General features: G+C 35.9%; 1 protein-coding gene across 1 annotated transcript in view; it reads right to left on the reverse strand.

Annotated features, from left to right (window-relative positions):
• Nucleotides 1-18,997, reverse strand: part of DMD (dystrophin) — a 2,084,073-nt gene that overhangs the window by 564,163 nt on the left and 1,500,913 nt on the right. The window contains 1 exon segment of the mRNA NM_001003343.1: nucleotides 11,807-11,924. Within this exon segment, the coding sequence (NP_001003343.1) occupies nucleotides 11,807-11,924 (118 nt within the window).

Below are 18,997 nucleotides of genomic sequence, written 5' to 3' on the forward strand. Positions count from 1 at the left end.
TGTTTAGCACACATTTTTCTGATAACAAATGAAATCACTCTGGTATATGACTTGATAGTTTTCTTTCCCTCCACCAACTGCATTTTCCTGAAAGCCAGCTGTGGCCCAAGGCAGTGGTTCTATGGTTCTTGTAAGGAAAGAAACATCAGATGCCAATGGACAAGTTTATCATTTCTATCACTACCTTACAGACTTTGTAGGGGACCCTAAAGGGCTTTACTCCTGTGACTGAGGGTTAGACTTACAGATGGTAATAAATCAGACTATCCAGTAGCTGGAAACACTAAAAATGGAATATTCCACATACATATTTTTGTTTTATCTTAATATTGAAGAAAATATCCTAAGACCCTTCAATCATTCACTTGTTAGGGAAATCTTGGTGGAGACTTCCCCCCCGCCCAAATTCCTAGACAGGGAGTTAAGAGAATCAGGACTCAGTGAAGATACATTTCTTGAGCAAGTACTAAAAATTCTGTGTGCAGACATATGAACATTTCTCTACCTTTATGTATCCATTTTCTAGATGTAAAAAACTTACTCTTAGAGCAGGGCTCTCATCTTGTCAACCAAATGTCAACAACCTAGAAGACCTGGTGGAGCTCTTGATAATGAGGAGGGCTGATAATTATGTCCTGAATGTTTGTGCCCCCATTCCCCCAAAGTCATATGTTGAAACCCTAACCCCCAATGTGATGGTATTTGGAGATGGGGTCTTTAGGAAGTAAGTAGATGAGATCATGAGTGTGGGGTGTCAGATGTCGTGATGGTATCGATGCCTTTATAAGAGGGAGAGAGTAGACCTTTCTCTCTTTCTTCAGCAATGAGGACATAATTAGAAGGTGGTCCTCCATAAGCAAGGAAGAAGAGTCTCACCAGATCTGCTGGCTCCTTGGTCTTGGACTTCCTGGCCTCCAGAATTTGGAGAAATAAATACCTATTGGTTACGCCACCCAATCTATGATATTTCATCAGAGAAGCCCAAGATGTTGAAGACATTGATATTTAGGTAGTGATTTGCCATTTGAAAAGGGCTATTCCATACATTCCATTTAATCCTTGCAGCAATCTGGTATGGGAGGCATCAGGAGTCTAATTTTACAGATGAAGAAGCAAAAGGTGAGAGAGATGAAGGCATTTGCCAAGGATCCCACTGTCATCAAAGGGCAGAATCAGGACTTACACCCCGTCTTCTCATTTTTAGATGCAATGCTTTTAGCATTACTTATGCTTAGAATGAAATGGAGGAAAGACATGCTTACATGTTTGTCTTACTAACATCAAAGTAATAATTGCCATTGCCATCATCATTGTCAGTATTATCCCATAACCTGCCAGCTGCCTGAGCCTTTCTGTTTGGCCTCCAAAACTCAAAAGCTGTCTTTTCTTTTCAAAACCCATATTCTTCATGTGGTGCCAGGGTGAGAGGATAATCACCATATCCAGTAGCTATAGAAAAAGTCTCAGGGGTTTCTTTTTCTTTTCAACATGCACATGCATAATCAAGGGCACACACAAGTGGTCTGTCATTTTCCAGGGGAAGAGCAGCACTGACATTTGCTGGGTTGTGTGATGGCCACAGTCAAAGCAACACAGGGTCAAGTTTCAGAAAACTTTCTTTTGAAGGCTCAGCTAAGTCCTACAGTAGTTATCTCGACAGGGGTCCTGATCACCTTCATCTCCTGGTTTTCATGACCTTTTGGAGGCCCTTGTCCTCCCACCTCCCAGCATCAGGGCCCAACTGTGTGACAAATAATCCACAGAAGGAGTAACGGTCTAAATGCGAAGGCTAAGTCAGAAAGAGGCACCATGGCTTCCGCCTCATACCTATGGTTTACCTCTGAGGGAAGCCAGCCACAAAATCACAGGAACATTCAAGGAGTCCCATGGAGAAGCTTGTATAGAGAAAAGCCAACTAGATAGCACCATTCACAAACCATATGAGTGAGCCACCTTGAGAGTGGATCCTCCAGCCTGTCAAGTTTTGTATGACTGGAGCTCCTGTTGACTACCGACTGCAACCCCAGGAGAAATTCCAAGATGCAACCACTCAAACAAGATGCTCATGATACCCTGACCAACAGAATATGTGAGATATAATAAAAAATTATGGCTGTTTTCAGGCACTAAGTTTTGGGACGATTTTTAAAAAAATTTTTTTTGCAGTAATCTGTAACGGCAAACTCCTTTTCTTGGCTAAAGCAGAATGAGCCCAGCTTTCTCCTTTGCATGTAGAAAGGTCACAATCTATTAATCCTTTCTGCTTACTTCATAAATGCTTCCCTTAAGGCAGGTACAACAGAATAAAGACTAGCGGCAAGCAATTTGTTATGTTGCTTCAAATTATTAATGAGAAAATTTTAGTAAAGAGAAAAATGGTAGATCTATAAGAATTCCTATACTTTTGCAACACCTGAGGAGAGCTGAGAGCACCCTTTAGGAGCTGTCTATAGCATATCTACCCTTAGATTAGCTTCATCTAAACTGCATATCACCAAGAGGAATACTCCTCTCTATACCCAGAGGTACCAAAATATAATAGAAATTCAGGTCTTCAGTTGCAATGCTCCATTAGGCCATAAGATAAAAATGCTAGCCTGCAAAAAACTGGAATTTCTCCTGTGGGCACGTCTCCTTCTGTTTTGTATTTGTCTTACCAGCTCACTTTGTCTGAGTGTGAGATTCCTTATATTATATGTATTCACCTATTTTCATTAATTGATTTATTTATTTAATAGTTATGTTCATTATGTGTAGTTTTTAAAATGGATGAGTAGTACATTTACTAATCCAAATCTTTCATCTTAAAAAGAGACATAATGAAAAAATAAGCAATTAGAAAATGCTATTTGTGTTCATAATTGTAGCTACCTTACTTTAAATAAGTGTAATTCCTTTTAGACACTTACATTAAAGATTAATGATTGAATATAATTATGACCGCTATTTGGATTTTAAATCCTGTCCAAATATATTTTGATTCTAATCCTCTTCTAGAATTAAAGAATGAGATCCAATAAAACAGAATTACTTCATGACAGATGTTTAGTATTAATTTAACACAACATAAGTAAAAGTCTTTCAAGAAAGAAAAACATATACACTTGCTTTTTATAGATAATTTTTTAAGTTATAATTACTCTGATAGAGCTCTGAAATTCATGAAGATGTTAAAGATCATTTCTGTAATTTAATGTATATTTCCAGATACCCTATTAATTGGATACTGATGAAATTAAAGAAATCATGAAATTTATATGTGAAGAAACACATGGCACTATGAATCACACTGTGATGGCTAATTTTAAGTGTCAAATTGGCTAGACAATGATGTCCAGTTGTTTGTTTAGGTACCAGTCTAGATGCTGCTGTAGACATTTAAATCAGGAGACTGTAAGTAAAGCAGATTAGCCTCCATAATGGGGGTGAGCCTTATCCAATCAGTTGAAGACCTTAAGAGAAAAGACTGAGGTCCCCAGAAGAGGCTACTAGAATGGACTTGGATTCAAGAACTGGATTCAAGACTGCAGTATCAACTCTTCTTGGAGTATCTATCTTCCTGGCATGCTCTAAAAATTTCAGACTTACAGTCCCCACAATCTCATGAGCCAATTCTTTAAAATCTCTCTCTCTCTATATATATATATATAATTAATTTAATTATAATTAATTTATATTATAACTAATAAATATATTAAATACATATATATGTATACATACACATATATATGTATATATGCAGGGTTCTTTGGAGAATGCTAATAAACTCATTCCTAGTGAATAACAGCACTAGAAGAAAAAATTAATGTTACAATAATAAAATAATCACAATAATACATGTAGTAAAATTTTTATTTTTGTAGTGGGATTGAGCGAGAGATATTTTGCTTAACTCTTGGTATACCATCAAGGTCCACTGTACCCAAATATATAGTTTGAGTTTCTCTTTTAAGAGGTTCTAACTATGAAAAAAAAAAGAAGTTCTAACTTCTTGTAAAAATTGATATTTTTGGCTTTTATTCTTTTCTGGTGGTCTACAAAAACAAAGTGGTATTTTACTTATTCTTTCAATAAAATAAAATTCATTTTATTTTACAATTTCCATATGGGTCCATTGAAACCTTTCATAAGCCTAAAATACATTGTATAGTCTTAGTAATCTTATTTTTTCTATATTTGGAAATACTTTGTTATTTCATCACCATTCATAAGTTTTTCCTAAGTATGCTAAAAAGATTTATAAATGAAAGAATTGTGGGATTATTTAGAAGGATTATACAGTAGTAAAATAAATCTTCATCCTTTAGATTTCTTATTACATTGCCCCAAATAGTGCACCTTTTTCAAGAAGGTATGAAATAAGATTGGGGACACCATGTTTGGAGTCTGTTTTTAGGTTTCATTGAATGGAGTTGAAAATGTAGAGCTTTTCATTTTACTTCCCTATTGTCAAAGACAAGAAAATTGACAGAGGAAGATGTTTATGATTATTAGACATAATAGAAGATAAATGCAAAGAGACAGAAATCAACATCCTAGATTCCAGTGATGATGGTGAAATTGATCATATAGGTGAAATCTTAGACTGTGAATCTACAGATGATGAGTAAACACAAGGATTTATAAGCAAACAATATATTTCTAAGGACAGAAAGAAAATAGCATATTTTATTCTAGTTAGTCATTCAACAGGAAAGACTTCATCACATAATGTTTTGTTGCAGAACTTGAACCATCTTATTTTGCTAAAATGGTGTGGGACACTATGTTGTTTATGTTTGTGACTCCAAATTTACTTAATACAAAATTTGTTGGGTTCAATTCTTATTGAAATTTCTAATAAAGTTGGTGGGTTTTTTTTATTATCTCTCTAGCCCTACTGTGTAAAGTATTTGAAAAGTAACTGAAATATACAAAACAAAAAGCAAAATGGCTCATTAGACCTAGATGGCAAATGCTCATCTATTTTTCCTGGTACATCTATTTTAACAGGGTGAGTCAGGAACCTGATATACATAAACACGACCATCTTGAACTCTCAGCTAAAGGGTTTCTTATTCAATGTATTACCAGGAAGAAACTTATGTTATTGGACTGGGTGGTACAGCAGAAGACACAGAAAACAAAATACAGAGCAAAACTTACAAACTCATTCTTCACTGTGTTTGTCTAAATGCATCTATATTGTAAGTTGCCACTCAGGGGCATGATGCTAACTCCTCTTCCTACACTGCTTAAATGTAAGCCAAGTTCCAGACTGTTCCTAGGTCTACTTTTCTTTTCATCTGGCTCCCTGTCTCTTTGCAAACTCAATCTACCCCAGGTAACTTCCAAATCTGTTTAGAAGTAACTTTACTTCTGAAATCTCTACTCACGTTTTCTTAAGCACATTATTTTATCACCTATATTCAACTCCTTGTCCTGACTCTGTCTCTGGTTATTATGGATATTATTATGGATATTACAGATATTATTATGGATATTATGGATATTACCATATCTTCCAAAGCACCCAATCTCAAAATCTTAAGAGGCAAGCTCTTACATCCCACATATCCAAACAACGTCCAAATCCTGTTAATGCTAGCTCTATTTCATGTCTTAATTCGGTTCTTTCTTTCCATTCCACTGTCACTGTTCTAGCTTGGGCTCTCTTGCCTCCTCATCTCTCTGACTGCTTTTACTCCTGTATCCTCCACAACATACACACAGACACACTCCCACTTCTACAAATTCATCTGTCACACCATAGCTAACTTAAGTCTAATTATGTATCTCCTCTTATCCTTTCCCGAAATATCCTTCCCTTCCCAGCCTCCTTCTGTTTTTCAAAATCCTATTCGTGACCAGATCAAATTTAACCTCCTCCTAGAAGCATTCCAGAATCCCTTCATTCAGATCCAATCTTCCCCCCTCTTGTTCTCTCTTAAGATTTCGTAATACTGTTCTATTGAAGTACTTATCTTAGACTGCCTTGCCCAAATAGACTTGTCCACATACCCACATTTGATTGTAAGCTCTTTTAAGACAAAGGCTGAATCTTATCTTTCCCTGTATCCCAACCATCATATCTGATATTAACTAGCACAGAGTGAGCATTCAAATATTTACTGAACTGAACTCTGGTTGCCAGCAGCATCCTGGTGGATGTAAGTTCTGAGAGCTGCTTGTAGTTATAATAGGTTGACAGCAGGTGCTAGATGTCAAAAGAAGGAAATTTATATGGTTGGCTCCACTTCTTCTAAAATAAGCAACTTTCTAATAGACAATACCTGAAAGGGAGATATTGGCTGGCATTTCATTAGCAATAGAGATTTCATAAAAACGTGGAGAACAACAAAGTCTTTTTATTTCACCGTGAAGGATTTCATACATTCGGTTGCAGCAATGAATGATAGGTTGACAAACCTGCTATAAAACTGTCAGTTAATTCAAAAATCCTGTGAGAGTATTTTTATTCCCATACAGCAGAACATTCTCCCTTCCGTAGCCCTGTATACCAGCTCTTTAAGCAATACAATATGAACTCATTTCTTAAAATTTATACGATGTCACCAAATTTCTCAAAGAATTCCAGATTAGTTCGAAAAAGTCTGAGCTGAAAAAATAATTTTAAAGGAAATAATTCTCTCTTAAGACTTGGCATTCTGAAAGAAAAAAAAAAAAAAAAAAAAAAAAAAAAAAAAAAAAAAAGACTTGGCATTCTGTTTCCAAAGTTCCTCTCCTGGTTTAGCTGCTAAGCGGCCATATATTATATCTCTCATCTTCTCCCTTCTCCAGTTCCTATGTACCAAATTAATCTCACCATGATGGTATGGATCACTTAATGAGCATCTATTATATGTGAGGTCTTCGCTTTAGAAATCTCACATAATTTTATTTTATTTTATTATTTTTTTTTAGAGCACCAGGTATTTATTTTTTTTAAATTTTTTAAATTTATTTATGATAGTCACAGAGAGAGAGAGAGAATGGCAGAGACACAGGCAGAGGGAGAAGCAGGCTCCATGCACCGGGAGCCTGACGTGGGATTCGATCCCGGGTCTCCAGGATCGCGCCCTGGGCCAAAGGCAGGCGCTAAACCGCTGCGCCACCCAGGGATCCCTAATTTTATTTTCATAATCACTATACCAGCTTAAGTATTATCATTACCCCCACATCACAGATGAGGGCACCATGGCTTAGAGAAGCAAATCCACTTGCCTGCCAGCTAGTAGATTATGGAGGTTTGCCCTCCTATACACTTCCCACACATGTAAGAGATGATCCTATGACTACACACCCAAATGCATAGAAGACCACAATATAAATGGGAGCAGTGAATTATATCTAGGAACTATAGTAAACTGAGGTTCCTCCTAATATTTCAGTTCTAACAAATACTTTTTTTTTTAAGCTAACCAATGCTTTTCATTTGATGTTCCTTGGGCTTTGGAATCATTTAGACATAAGTTTAAGCCCTAGTCCCTCACTTGCCATCTTACAACCCTAGGCACATTATTTAGGCTTGCTGAGCTTCAGTGTTTCAATCTCTAAAATGAGAATAATTATATCTACCCTAAGGTCATAATAAATATTGAAAATAAAATAACTTACTTGAATTGCCTTGCTTTTTATAGTATCACTCGCTCATTTGTTTGATTCTATTTATATATGTTATTCTGTGTGTTCCAAAGCAGCCTTCTCCTTTTGGTTTTTTGAACTTCTCTCTTTTCTCCTTTGTAGTTTAAGAACCAGGCAGCTACCTGAGAGCTTACTCAATATTTCCCACTAGGCATTAAAACAACCCAATTAGATTATAATTAAAATAACAAGAGCTAACGTTTACTCAGCTCTTACTGTAGCTTGGATCTAAGTGCTCCTTGTGTATTATCTCATCTAATTCTCCCAACCATGAGGCAGATACAAGTAATCTAATTTTATAGAGGTGGTGACCGAGATCAGTTAGTTTACTGAGATTAGCTGTCTGTTCAGGGTCACAAAGCTACTACTAAGATGCCAGCCCAGGCAGTTTGCCCTCAAAACCTGTACGTGCTATTGCTATAGGTCTTTAAAATGGTAATGTTGGGGGTTATGTAGCCGAAGAAGCTAGAGAAGCAAGGCTCTAAGATACAAATGTCAGATGAGCCATGTTCACCAGTATTATTTGTGGAATAAGCAGACCAATAAGAGAGAGGAACTCTTTCTTTCCATATCCTTCTCACTGCTATATGAGGCATTACAGTATTATGATCACCATAGTAATGGGCATGAACAAGAGTTTTGCCCAATTCAGAACCCTCCCAGGAAGCAATTTGAGATACTTTTAATCTTATCTGGTTTTGGTCCCCTGACCTAGCCTAGCCCTTTTGTAGAAGAAAATGACCAAGAATGGTTGACCTGCTCAGCAACCAAGGAATTGAAGAAAAGTGAGCAGTTTGAACATGAGAAACAGCAAGGAGAATTTCTTATTTGAATGCACTTAGAATGACATTTTTTTTCTCACCTAGATTATTACAACATGATTTCCATCAGTACAATCACCTGAAAACAACAGATACTGTGGAAATCGTTTTATATAGTGAAACATGTTGGTATTTTGCAGACCCAATTACTTGAGATTTTAGCATGGATATTACTACTAGAGAGGAATTGCTTTGTACTGGACTTTTCTCTTGATAGAATGTAATAAATATATATAGATTTCCCCAACTGTTCAAAGTTATGAACTGGGACTTACCAAGGAAGGAAAAATGTTTCAATATAGCATTATACTCTTACTGAATATTTTTCTTTATTTAGCTGATTCCTTTTTAAGTATTTCTAGAAGTTTCAGGGCAATAAAAAAGGAATACTGAATTCTTCAAATAAGAAAATACAATTTTATGAGCAAGTATTTTATTTCTGCTCATTCCCTGAAAGCCAAATCTATAAGAAGGAAAATTCTATTTTGAACATGACTGAAATTTTATGAGTATTGAATCTCCATCCCATTTCATAGATTTCAAATGGAGAGATAAACTGAAGCACAGCAGGGCTGCAAATGACATTGTTTAGATAAACATATCTTGTCAGAATTATCCTGGTAGCAGCATTAGAGGCTCCAGGCATATTTGGAATGAAGATTCTGGCTTAGGCTCTTAATAAGCAACATGACATGTCTCAACAGACACTTGGCTTTTAAGAAAATGCTGTTTTTGGACCATGTGTATTGGAATGCTTCCACTATACTCCAAATATCCATAAAGGTATTCATTCCTAAAAGACAAAAGCTTAAAAGAACAGAACTGTTTAAATTACTGGATATTAGCAGACAGATAAAAATCTGCCCTCTGGTCACTCAATTTTAATCTATATCATGAAAAAAAGTCAATATAACATCAAAAAAATTGCAGGGGATAATGGAAAATGTTTAGACAATGTTGAACGGATACTATAAAATAAATTAGTGTTATTTTCCTCTTAGGGAAAAAAATAGAAGTTATTTTTCATTAGTAAAATGACAAATGACTTTCTATACAGTGTGTTCAGATTTGCATAAACATTTTTGCCAAATTTCCATATTTCTCAAGCAAGAAACAGATCACTTAACTGTGTAATGAGAATTCAGTCTCATACTGAGTAAATCACTCACTAAGATTCATTCCTTTGGACTAGTATGTTGCAACCTGATGAAGAAGCCTCATGGTTCCAGCGTGAGGCAGGAACATTCTACTACATCAATCGAAGAGCTATCTATGTTGGTCATTACAAGGTGATTTTGCTCTTGCCTTGCTGGTTATACAAATGACATTCTATCACTTACACAGAACTTTACAACTTAAGTGACTTCTTCCTGTCCAAATTAGCTATGGAAGAGAATGATGAGTTTCTTACCAAACTAGTTTCTCTCCTTCCTAGGCTCAACACTGCACAATATTTTGCAGTTTCCTTTGCAATTAGATGTGGTCATGTGACAAATTCCTGCCAATAGACTGCGAACAGAATTCATGTATACCACCTTCCAGGCCTGCCTCATAATAAATGCCAATGAACAATGCTCATTCTTCAACTGCCCATTAAATGCAGAGGACTCAGATGATCTGGACACAAAAGACAGAAGGGGCTTGAGTTCCTGAATGACTTCACGGAGAGCTGCTTATCTTTGCACCAGAAAAAAAGTAAACTTCTACTATGGTAAGCCACCAAGACTTGGGATCTGACTTATTATAGTGACTAGTGCTTCCTAACTGATATGTTATCATATATTCAAATACCTTGTTTGAGCCACAATAAAGAGTTAAAATTTCAAAATCAAGAAAAGTCTATTTTAATTAATAATCATGGCTACTGAAAGAGGAAATGTCTTTAGGAAGTGAATCAAAACATACATAATTTGCAGACCAAAAAAGTATTTAATCCTAGCCCCAGTGATTAAGGTCATTAACAACAACAAAAACAAAACAAAACAAAAACCAGGATGATACATGGTAAACATTCTAGAAGGAACACAGACTTTCAAGCCAGAAAGAAACATTTGCAAATTCCAAGCTGTGGTCTTTGCTTGTTTTGTAAACTTGAGCAATTTGATTAACCTTTCTCAGAAACTGTTTCCTCATCTATAAAATGAAGGATTATGAAATTTACCTGACAAGATTTTATAAAGATTTTATACACACACCCACACACCCCACAATACCTACTATCTGCTACCTAAAAGGAACTCAATAAATAGTAGCTATTATCACTAAGTATTTACCTAATACATACAAAGTATGACCAATAATATTTTCTATATATTCACCCTTTATACTGGTTACTCTTTCCCTCCCCCAACATACTGGTGGCAAAGCATTCTGCTTCCACTTTCCGAGGAAAATGCTACCACAAGACAATGAAAAATTATGAAGGCATAGATTCTTGGTTTTTGAGGTTCAAAAGTCTAGGCTTAGAAAAAGACGAAAGATTTGGAAGGAAAAAAGTTGATGAAATTAAGGATTTCCATATTTCCGCCCTAGAAAAAAAATCCTCTGGTTGTGGGAAGGAATGAAAGAGGACATGACAGGGGAGGTAAAAAAAAAAATCAGTATTGATGTGTGTCCCTGAAAGAGAAGTAGGGAGAGGGAAAGGAGGAGATGCTGGGAGATGCAGGAGAGTGAGAGCAGAGGTGAGCTGGGCCTCATTCCTGAGGATAGCCTCTGAAGGAAACAGGAGAGTAGTTTCCCCTTCTGCTTACTCTACTCCTCTTTCTGACCCTATGTCTAGGTACTCTGAATCACTCCATGTAAAGAAGAAAATAGTAGATGTGATGTCTAGGCAGATGGGCCTTAGAGAGCCTCCCAAGATTCCCACCCACTTCAGTATGGCAGGAGGAATGGTATGCTGATTTCTGCTATTGCACGACGAGGGCATCACGGTAGCAGAGGGATGTGCAGATATGAAAGAGCCACTGCAGAAGGGAATGAAAGATGGTCCAGGAAGCCACTGCCAGCTTGGACCAACAACCAAGGATATGAGAGAGAGACTGACATCCCCATGGACACTAGCCCAGAGAGATGACAAGTGAGGAGCAAATGTACTGCCACACCATGCTCACCATGTCCTCCACTTCATGCTTTGCATCTACATAAGTCTGGATTGCTGAAAAATTTATTTCCTCTCTTCCATGGAATTACATTCAGTTATGGAAAGATAACATTATGGACTGAAAAATCTCAGTACGAGAGTTATAATTTACAACTATTTTGCACTCTTTTTATGAATGCAACAGAGGTAAATCAACTTAAGTCATCATTGAAACTTCTCATGCATCTTTCCTTAAGTTTCACATGGTCCTTAAAAGACTTACTTCGATCAGTAATGATTGTTCTAGCCTCTTGATTGCTGGTCTTGTTTTTCAAATTCTGGGCAGCGGTAATGAGTTCTTCCAACTGGGGGCGCCTCTGTTCCAAATCCTGCAGCGTTGCCTGAAGGGAAACATATGACTTAATATTGAGGCTGTCCAGCATTGTGCATTCCTTTTATTTTTATTTTTTTTCAGAACTTAAATTTTAATTAAACATAGTTTCATTTTTTTCCAGCATACTGTTGCTAACAGGGTATGCTGAAAAAACAAAAATAGAATTAAATAGTAAAATAACTAAAAAATTGAAGATTAAACACTGTACAAAGTTTTAAAAATCCCACTGGAACAAGGCTGTTCCAATTATTTGTTTCATGTTCTGTCTTGGCCTTTGTTTCCTGCATATGGTTATGAACACCTACTTCAACATTTTCTACATTCTCCTCTGCCCTTGCTGACTGGTGCATGGTGGCTTTGCGTACCTTGCAAGCCAAGTATGAGCAAAGGCATGGTAGATTGGGCCACCAAGTGGCTCACAGCGACAGGAACATAGACTGCTTATCTCTGCACCATCTGTGGTTGGACCAAGTTAGCTGCCCTTGGTTGTTGGGATCCTAAGGTACTTATTTTACCAGCCAGCTTTCTGCATGTTGTCTTATAAAGGGAGGTGTTGGGAAAGGATAGGGGAAACAGAGGGAGAATCATTGCTGGTCACCTTTCAGATTTAACCACATGTTAAAAGTGAGAATTCTGTTTACCTACATATACCTCACAAGTAGTGGGAGAGACCATGGCAGAAGCTGGAAATACAAAGTGGAAGTAGGCTTAACTATCCGGTCTTGTTTTAATGCAACTAGTGATAATAATAACACTTTCCTTTAAAAAAAAATGAGAAATCAAGCACTTAGTGATGTATGGAATTGTTGAATCACTGTATTAAATACTGTACACCTGAAACTAATGTATGTGCATTCCATTTATGTGATACAAAGTAAAGTACAATTTTCAAACCAACCAAAGCACTTCTGGAAATAAAAAAAAGATGTTACTGGTTATAAATCTCTAACGTGTAAGGCTTTATAGGGAAGAATTCAACGAGAAAGGTGTTTCATTCTTGGATACCAAAAATATTTCAAATGAAAATCTTGATTATAGATTTGCTTCACTACTTAAGAGCTTAGCTGAAGTTGTTTCAGAGTACCTGGGTTTACTTAAATTAACGTACATGTTCCATGAATAAGAAATGCAATTTTGAATTACGACAATGTATTTAAGAAAGATAGCTATTTGTATTTGTAATCTCATTTTGTGTGGTGTCAAAATTAAGCTGTATATTTTAGAAACAGGAAAAGCACGGAAGTGATTTAAGAGATGTAACTTATTTAACTTCTTTGTACCTGAGATTCCTCACCTATAAAATGAGAGGGTGATGCAGATGAGCCAATTCAGTCCTTGCCCAAAATTACCATCAATAAAAATCACCTGATTCCTTTGCCTCACTGCCCACCCCCATGAATAAATTAGTAGGGGAGAGGGCTGGGAATCTTCCATTTTAATAAATTCTTTGCTTAATTCTTGTGTCTCTGTCACCTTACTCTCTCTACACTAAAGGGCCCATATCCCAAGGATGTTGACAAAGAAGCTTGTGAAAAATTAGATCTCTCCTTTGTCTTCATTCTAAAATGTACATTTTAACTTGGGAAAGCATAATGAATATGTGTTATTAGTTTATAAGTCCTACACACATTTTCTCGTTTTTATTATCTTAATAAGCACACTAAAAACTAAGCTAGAAGTCTTCATGGTTTTAAATCTGATGCTGTTTCCATCACCCCATGAGGCCAATGAATGTGAAGGGATGAAATGTGGTAGATAGTAATGTTCACGAAACTTATCCACTATGCTCTTTGACCACCGCTGACTTTCTAAAGATTTTTGGGGTTAGAAAGGCCACGTTTTGATCATTTTTCAGTGTTTCTTTTGTGAACAGGTAGGGAGATAGGCCTTGTGATTTCAGCTCAATTGCTTTTGGGTATTAAAATAATGGCAAGAACTTATCCAAACATTACACATCTATTTTGAGCATTTTCTCCTCTCTGTATTGAAACATTGGAGGGGCTAACTTTTAACCAATTTTCCACATTTGTAAGCTGTGATTGCTCAGAAGAAAAATCCAATTTTCAGGTTTCTAACTTTTATGGTTTCTTTACACAAAAGAGTGTTTGAAATATGGAACAAATTGCCAAAGACAGCTATTGAAGTAAGTGGCATAAGTCAGTTGGAGAGTACCGAACACATTTTAAAATAGGAACCATATAGTAGTAGATAGATTTTATGAAATAACATGTTTCCCAGGGTTCGAATGTTAAACTCTGGTCATCTGTGACACAGCAAGCTTAAGAGGTACTTTGGAATTCCCAACTCTTAAATATTTAATACACGCAATAGATTTTTTTTAAAAAACAGACTTAACCAGAACCCTCCAATAAAGACGAATATTTTCCTCAAATTTAACTGAGAACTGTATATAACCTAGGTAGCAAAGTACAAAAATTCATTCATTTACTCACTCAGTCTTTTATTTTATACATCTGAAGTGCTATGCACTGTTCTAGGCACTATAGGTGTAACAGTGGACGAATGGATTAGGTATGCTTAGTGTCATTTAAATGCAAATTTGTGTTTTTTGATACTTGGAAATGTTTATTTATTTATTTTTAAAGATTTTATTCATTTATTCATGAGATATACACAGAGAGAGAGGCAGAGACACAGGTAGAGGGAGAAGCAGGCTCCATGCAGGAAACCTGATGTGGGACTCGATCCCAGGGCCCCAGGATCACTCCCTGAGCCAAAACTGGAGCTCAACCGCTCAGTTACCCAGGCGTGTCTGGAAATTTTTATATAACAAAGATCATCTTTATTATCATTTTCACTTGATTTAACATTAATTCACCGTCAAACAACCAAGCTATTCTTTGTTTCTCTCTTCTGGATATATTTCTCAATGTTGGCTTTACTTTTCCCCTTCTTTTAAGATCACAAAGTTCATTTAAGAAGTATGTTGTAGAAGTAACCTGATCAACTTTAATCTAAATTAAACCTGACCACAATGAACAGCTTTTACTGCTGAAATTAGCAAGCATGTCAATTTAGACTTAACACAACCCATTTTCCTCTCTAATGAACAAAATAGGTCTCAGGGTATTGTGAAACCTGTTCTCTAGTTGGGTGATTCTCTAATTTTGCTGACAGACACATGCTTTGTAAGCACCTGAGAAGATTATTAATGACATCCTTTGAAACAGCTTTCTTAAAAACCTAAGGAGATTTATTAATAAAACTATGTATTTCTAAAGAATTTCAAAACAAAATTGTAACTCTATCCCACTCTTTGGTCAATACATACAAAGGTTCATTTCTAAAAAGAAACTGTACAATAATAATATATATTGCTATGGGATTTTCATCAGACACTAATATACTCATTAAATAGTGATTTCTCAGTAGAGCAGAACGGGAATTTTCTTCTTTGATTTTCTTTCCAGGAATAAAGGAAAGGACTTGAATACGGCATATTTAAATATTTTTTAAAATTAAGATATTACAAAAACAGTGACAGACTTTCTTGCTAATGAACACATACATGCAACAAAAAGAATGATTTTTTTTTCTTTTCATTTGGTTTTCTTTTGAGCATTTTCTATTTGCTATTATAATTTCTCTCACCTGACAACTGGGTTTTATAATCTCCTAACTTTTCAAGTAGAATGACCTTCATCTCTATTCCACTGAGCCACCCACGGATGGGAGAACACCTTAGATCTAATCATTACTCAAAATACCCACCTATGTAATTCTGTTCTTTGCCCCCTATCTGGTGCTCTTACCAGATGCTTCTCTCTCCAGAACACTCCTTCTACTCTAATCCTCACCCTCAAATGGCCCCCTCTTCTTTTGTTCAATTTCTTCATTCTAGCTGTAGTGGTCTGTATTTGTCATGCTAAACAAGTAGAATGCTATTTATGCTTCTTTTTCTGATAGGATCGCAGATATTCATTACACATAAAACTTAAGTGAACAAAAGTCAAACCATTACATGCTTAACAGTACCTAAGCATGATAATTGAGCATATCTATGTGGATTCTATCATTCTGAAAGAAACAAACACGAGAGAAGGAAGGAATCAATGCTATTTCTAAGGAGTCATAAGCCAGCTACTGGGCTTTACTAAAAACAGCTTACCCCTTGGAGATGAGAATTCATCATGGATTCCACTAGCTGAGCAAAGATGGAAGGAAAAAAAAAATCTTCAAATACAAAGTAAATCAGAAGTCGTTAATCCTAAATCCCCCCAGGGTTGAAGGAAGTGGTTATAAATAGCAATCCTATGAAAAGGGGAGTTAAACAATGAAACTACACATACTCCAAGTAGGTCATTTTAGGCTCTTAGAAAGAATTACACTTGGTTATTATATTTGATAAAACAAAATTCTACCTAAGTAATACTCAAATAGAAAACTCTACGGTTTAGTTGAATATTTAGTATTTACATGTTTAAGAAAAGACCTTAACAACAAACTTTTTATATCTTCACATAGTTATATTTAGAACAAAGTCCCACTGTGATTTTCAGTTGCTGCTTTTTTCAGGACGCAAACACAACTTAAGCTTACTCGTAATGTAAAAATGTAGACCTTCTACTCTTTTATTCACAACCTTAAACAATTAACATCGAAGGTGGACAAGGTGAAATAGTTTATTGAACCACTTTGTGGATGGAAAAAAAAAAAGCATTTAAGGCAGGTAGACCCTAAATTATAACCTTTCCAGTAACTGAAGTTTTCCCTATGAGGATGCTACTCCTATGTCTAGCTTCCAACTGCCTCACTAAGCATCTTAATTCTTGGCTTCTTTTCTTGCATTTGGCTGCCTCTCCAAATAGACTGGCCAAATCCAAAGCCGTCTCTACTGTCCTCCACTCCCTCACATTTACATTTCAAGCTAGCTTAGATATTTTCCTACTTGGTATAACTTCACTACTTCTTCTCTGAATGTTCTCCTAGCATCTCTGTTGGTAACTTCTTCAAAAACACCTTCTAACTGGGGTTATCCTTTTGTTCTCCATTCATTCAAGAAATACTTTTTAAAAAAGCATTTCATTTTTAGATAATTTAAAACTTACTGAGAAATCTCAAGAATGGTCCAAGAACTCCCATGTATCCTTCACCTCGGTTCACCAATTGTTACCATTTTGCCACATTAAAAAAATTAAAAAATATATTTTTAAAAGATTTTACTTATTCATTTATGAGAGACACACAAAGAGAGGCAGAAATATATGCAGAGGGAGGAGCGGGCTCCCTGGTGGGGGACCCAATGTGGGACTCGATCCCAGGACCCTGGAATCACATCCTGAGCTAAAGACAGATGCTCAATGACTGAGCCATCCAGGTTACCCATTTTGCCATGTTTTTATTATCACTTCCCATTCTATCATGGGAGGTGAAGGAGGAAAAATTATTCCTCTCAAGGAGAAAACAAACTATTAGTTAAGACCAGCAGTAAATAAGCAATTACAATAAGCTGAGGTGAGTGTTATGGTAGGGGAAGCACAGGGAGTTATCAAAGCATACAGGACAGATAGCTAACCACATTTAGGGATTAAGGAGGGTCTTCTGAATGAAGTGGAACTTACAAGGTCCTCAACATGATTTTGTCTAAATTATACAAATATATATATATATATATATTTAAATTGTCTCTAAGACTCTTTTTAAAAAAAACTTTTAAAAAAGTTTTATTTGGGTAAGTTTGACAAATAGAAATTCTATATAAAGGTGTACAAACTGGGGCACCTTGGTGGCTCAGTAGGTTAAGTGTCTAACTCGTGGTTTTGGCTTAGGTCATGATCTCAGCATCATGGATTCGAGCCCCACATTGGGACTCTGTGCTTAGCAAGGAGTCTGCTTGAAATTCTTTCTGTCTTTTTCCCTTCCCCTCTGCTCCTCCCCCTGCTTGCCTTCTTGCTCTCTCTCAAATAAATAAAATCTTTTTAAAAAGGCATGAAACTTTATATTATGATATATGTATCATTGCAACATAATCAGCACAATCAAATTAGTTAATATCATAATTATCTCACAGTTACTTTTGTGTGTATGTGATGAGAACACTTAAGATCAATCCTTCTGGCAAATTTCAAGTATAACATTATTTTTAACTGTAGTTACCATACTATATATTAGATCTCTAGAAGTTATTCATCTTAAAACTCAAAGTTTGCACCCTATGATCAATACTGTTCCATTTCCCTCATTTTGCAGCCACTGGCAACCATCATTCTATTCTGTTTCTCTGAGTTTTGCTTTTTTTTAGAGTCCATATATAAGTAAGATCATATCGTATTTGTCTTTCTGTGTCTGGCTTATTTCACTTAGTATAATGTCCTCCAAGTTCATCTATGTTATCACAAATGGCAGGATTTCCCTCTTTCTTAAGGCTGAATAATATCCATTGTATATATACATATACCATATTTTCTGTATGGATTCATCTGTTGATGGACATTTCAGTTGTTTCCATATCTTGGCTATTGTGAATACTGATGCAATGAACATGGTAGTGCAGATATCTCTTCGAGATCCTGATTTCATTTCCTTTGGGGAAATATATATACATAAAGTTGTATGTATATAGATTTGTATATATATACATAAAATTGTATATATATATATATATATATAATATATATATAAGTTGGATTGCTGAATCACATCATAGCTCTATTTTTGATTTTTTGAGGAACCTCAATACTGTTTTCCATAATGGCTGTACCAATTTACATTGCCACTAACAGTGTACAAGAGTTCCTTTTTCTCCACACCTTCACTGATACTTATAATCTCTCGGTGTTTTTTTTTTTTAATAGCCATTTCCAACAGGTGGGAGGTAATACCTCACTGTGGTTTTGATTTTTATTTCTCTGATGATTAATGTTGTTAAACACCTTTCCCATGTACCTGCTGGCCACTCAGATATCTTGTTTGGAAAAATGTTTATTCAGGTTTTCTGCCCATTTTAAATTCTGATTGTTTTTTTTGCTATTGAGTTGCAGGAGGTCCCTATATATTTTTGGATCTTAACCCCTTATCGGATAGACAGTTTGTAAATATTTTCTTCCATTTTGTAGATTG

Source organism: Canis lupus, chromosome X (genome assembly GCF_011100685.1).
Source record: "Canis lupus familiaris isolate Mischka breed German Shepherd chromosome X, alternate assembly UU_Cfam_GSD_1.0, whole genome shotgun sequence".
NCBI classification, from domain to species: domain Eukaryota; kingdom Metazoa; phylum Chordata; class Mammalia; order Carnivora; family Canidae; genus Canis; species Canis lupus.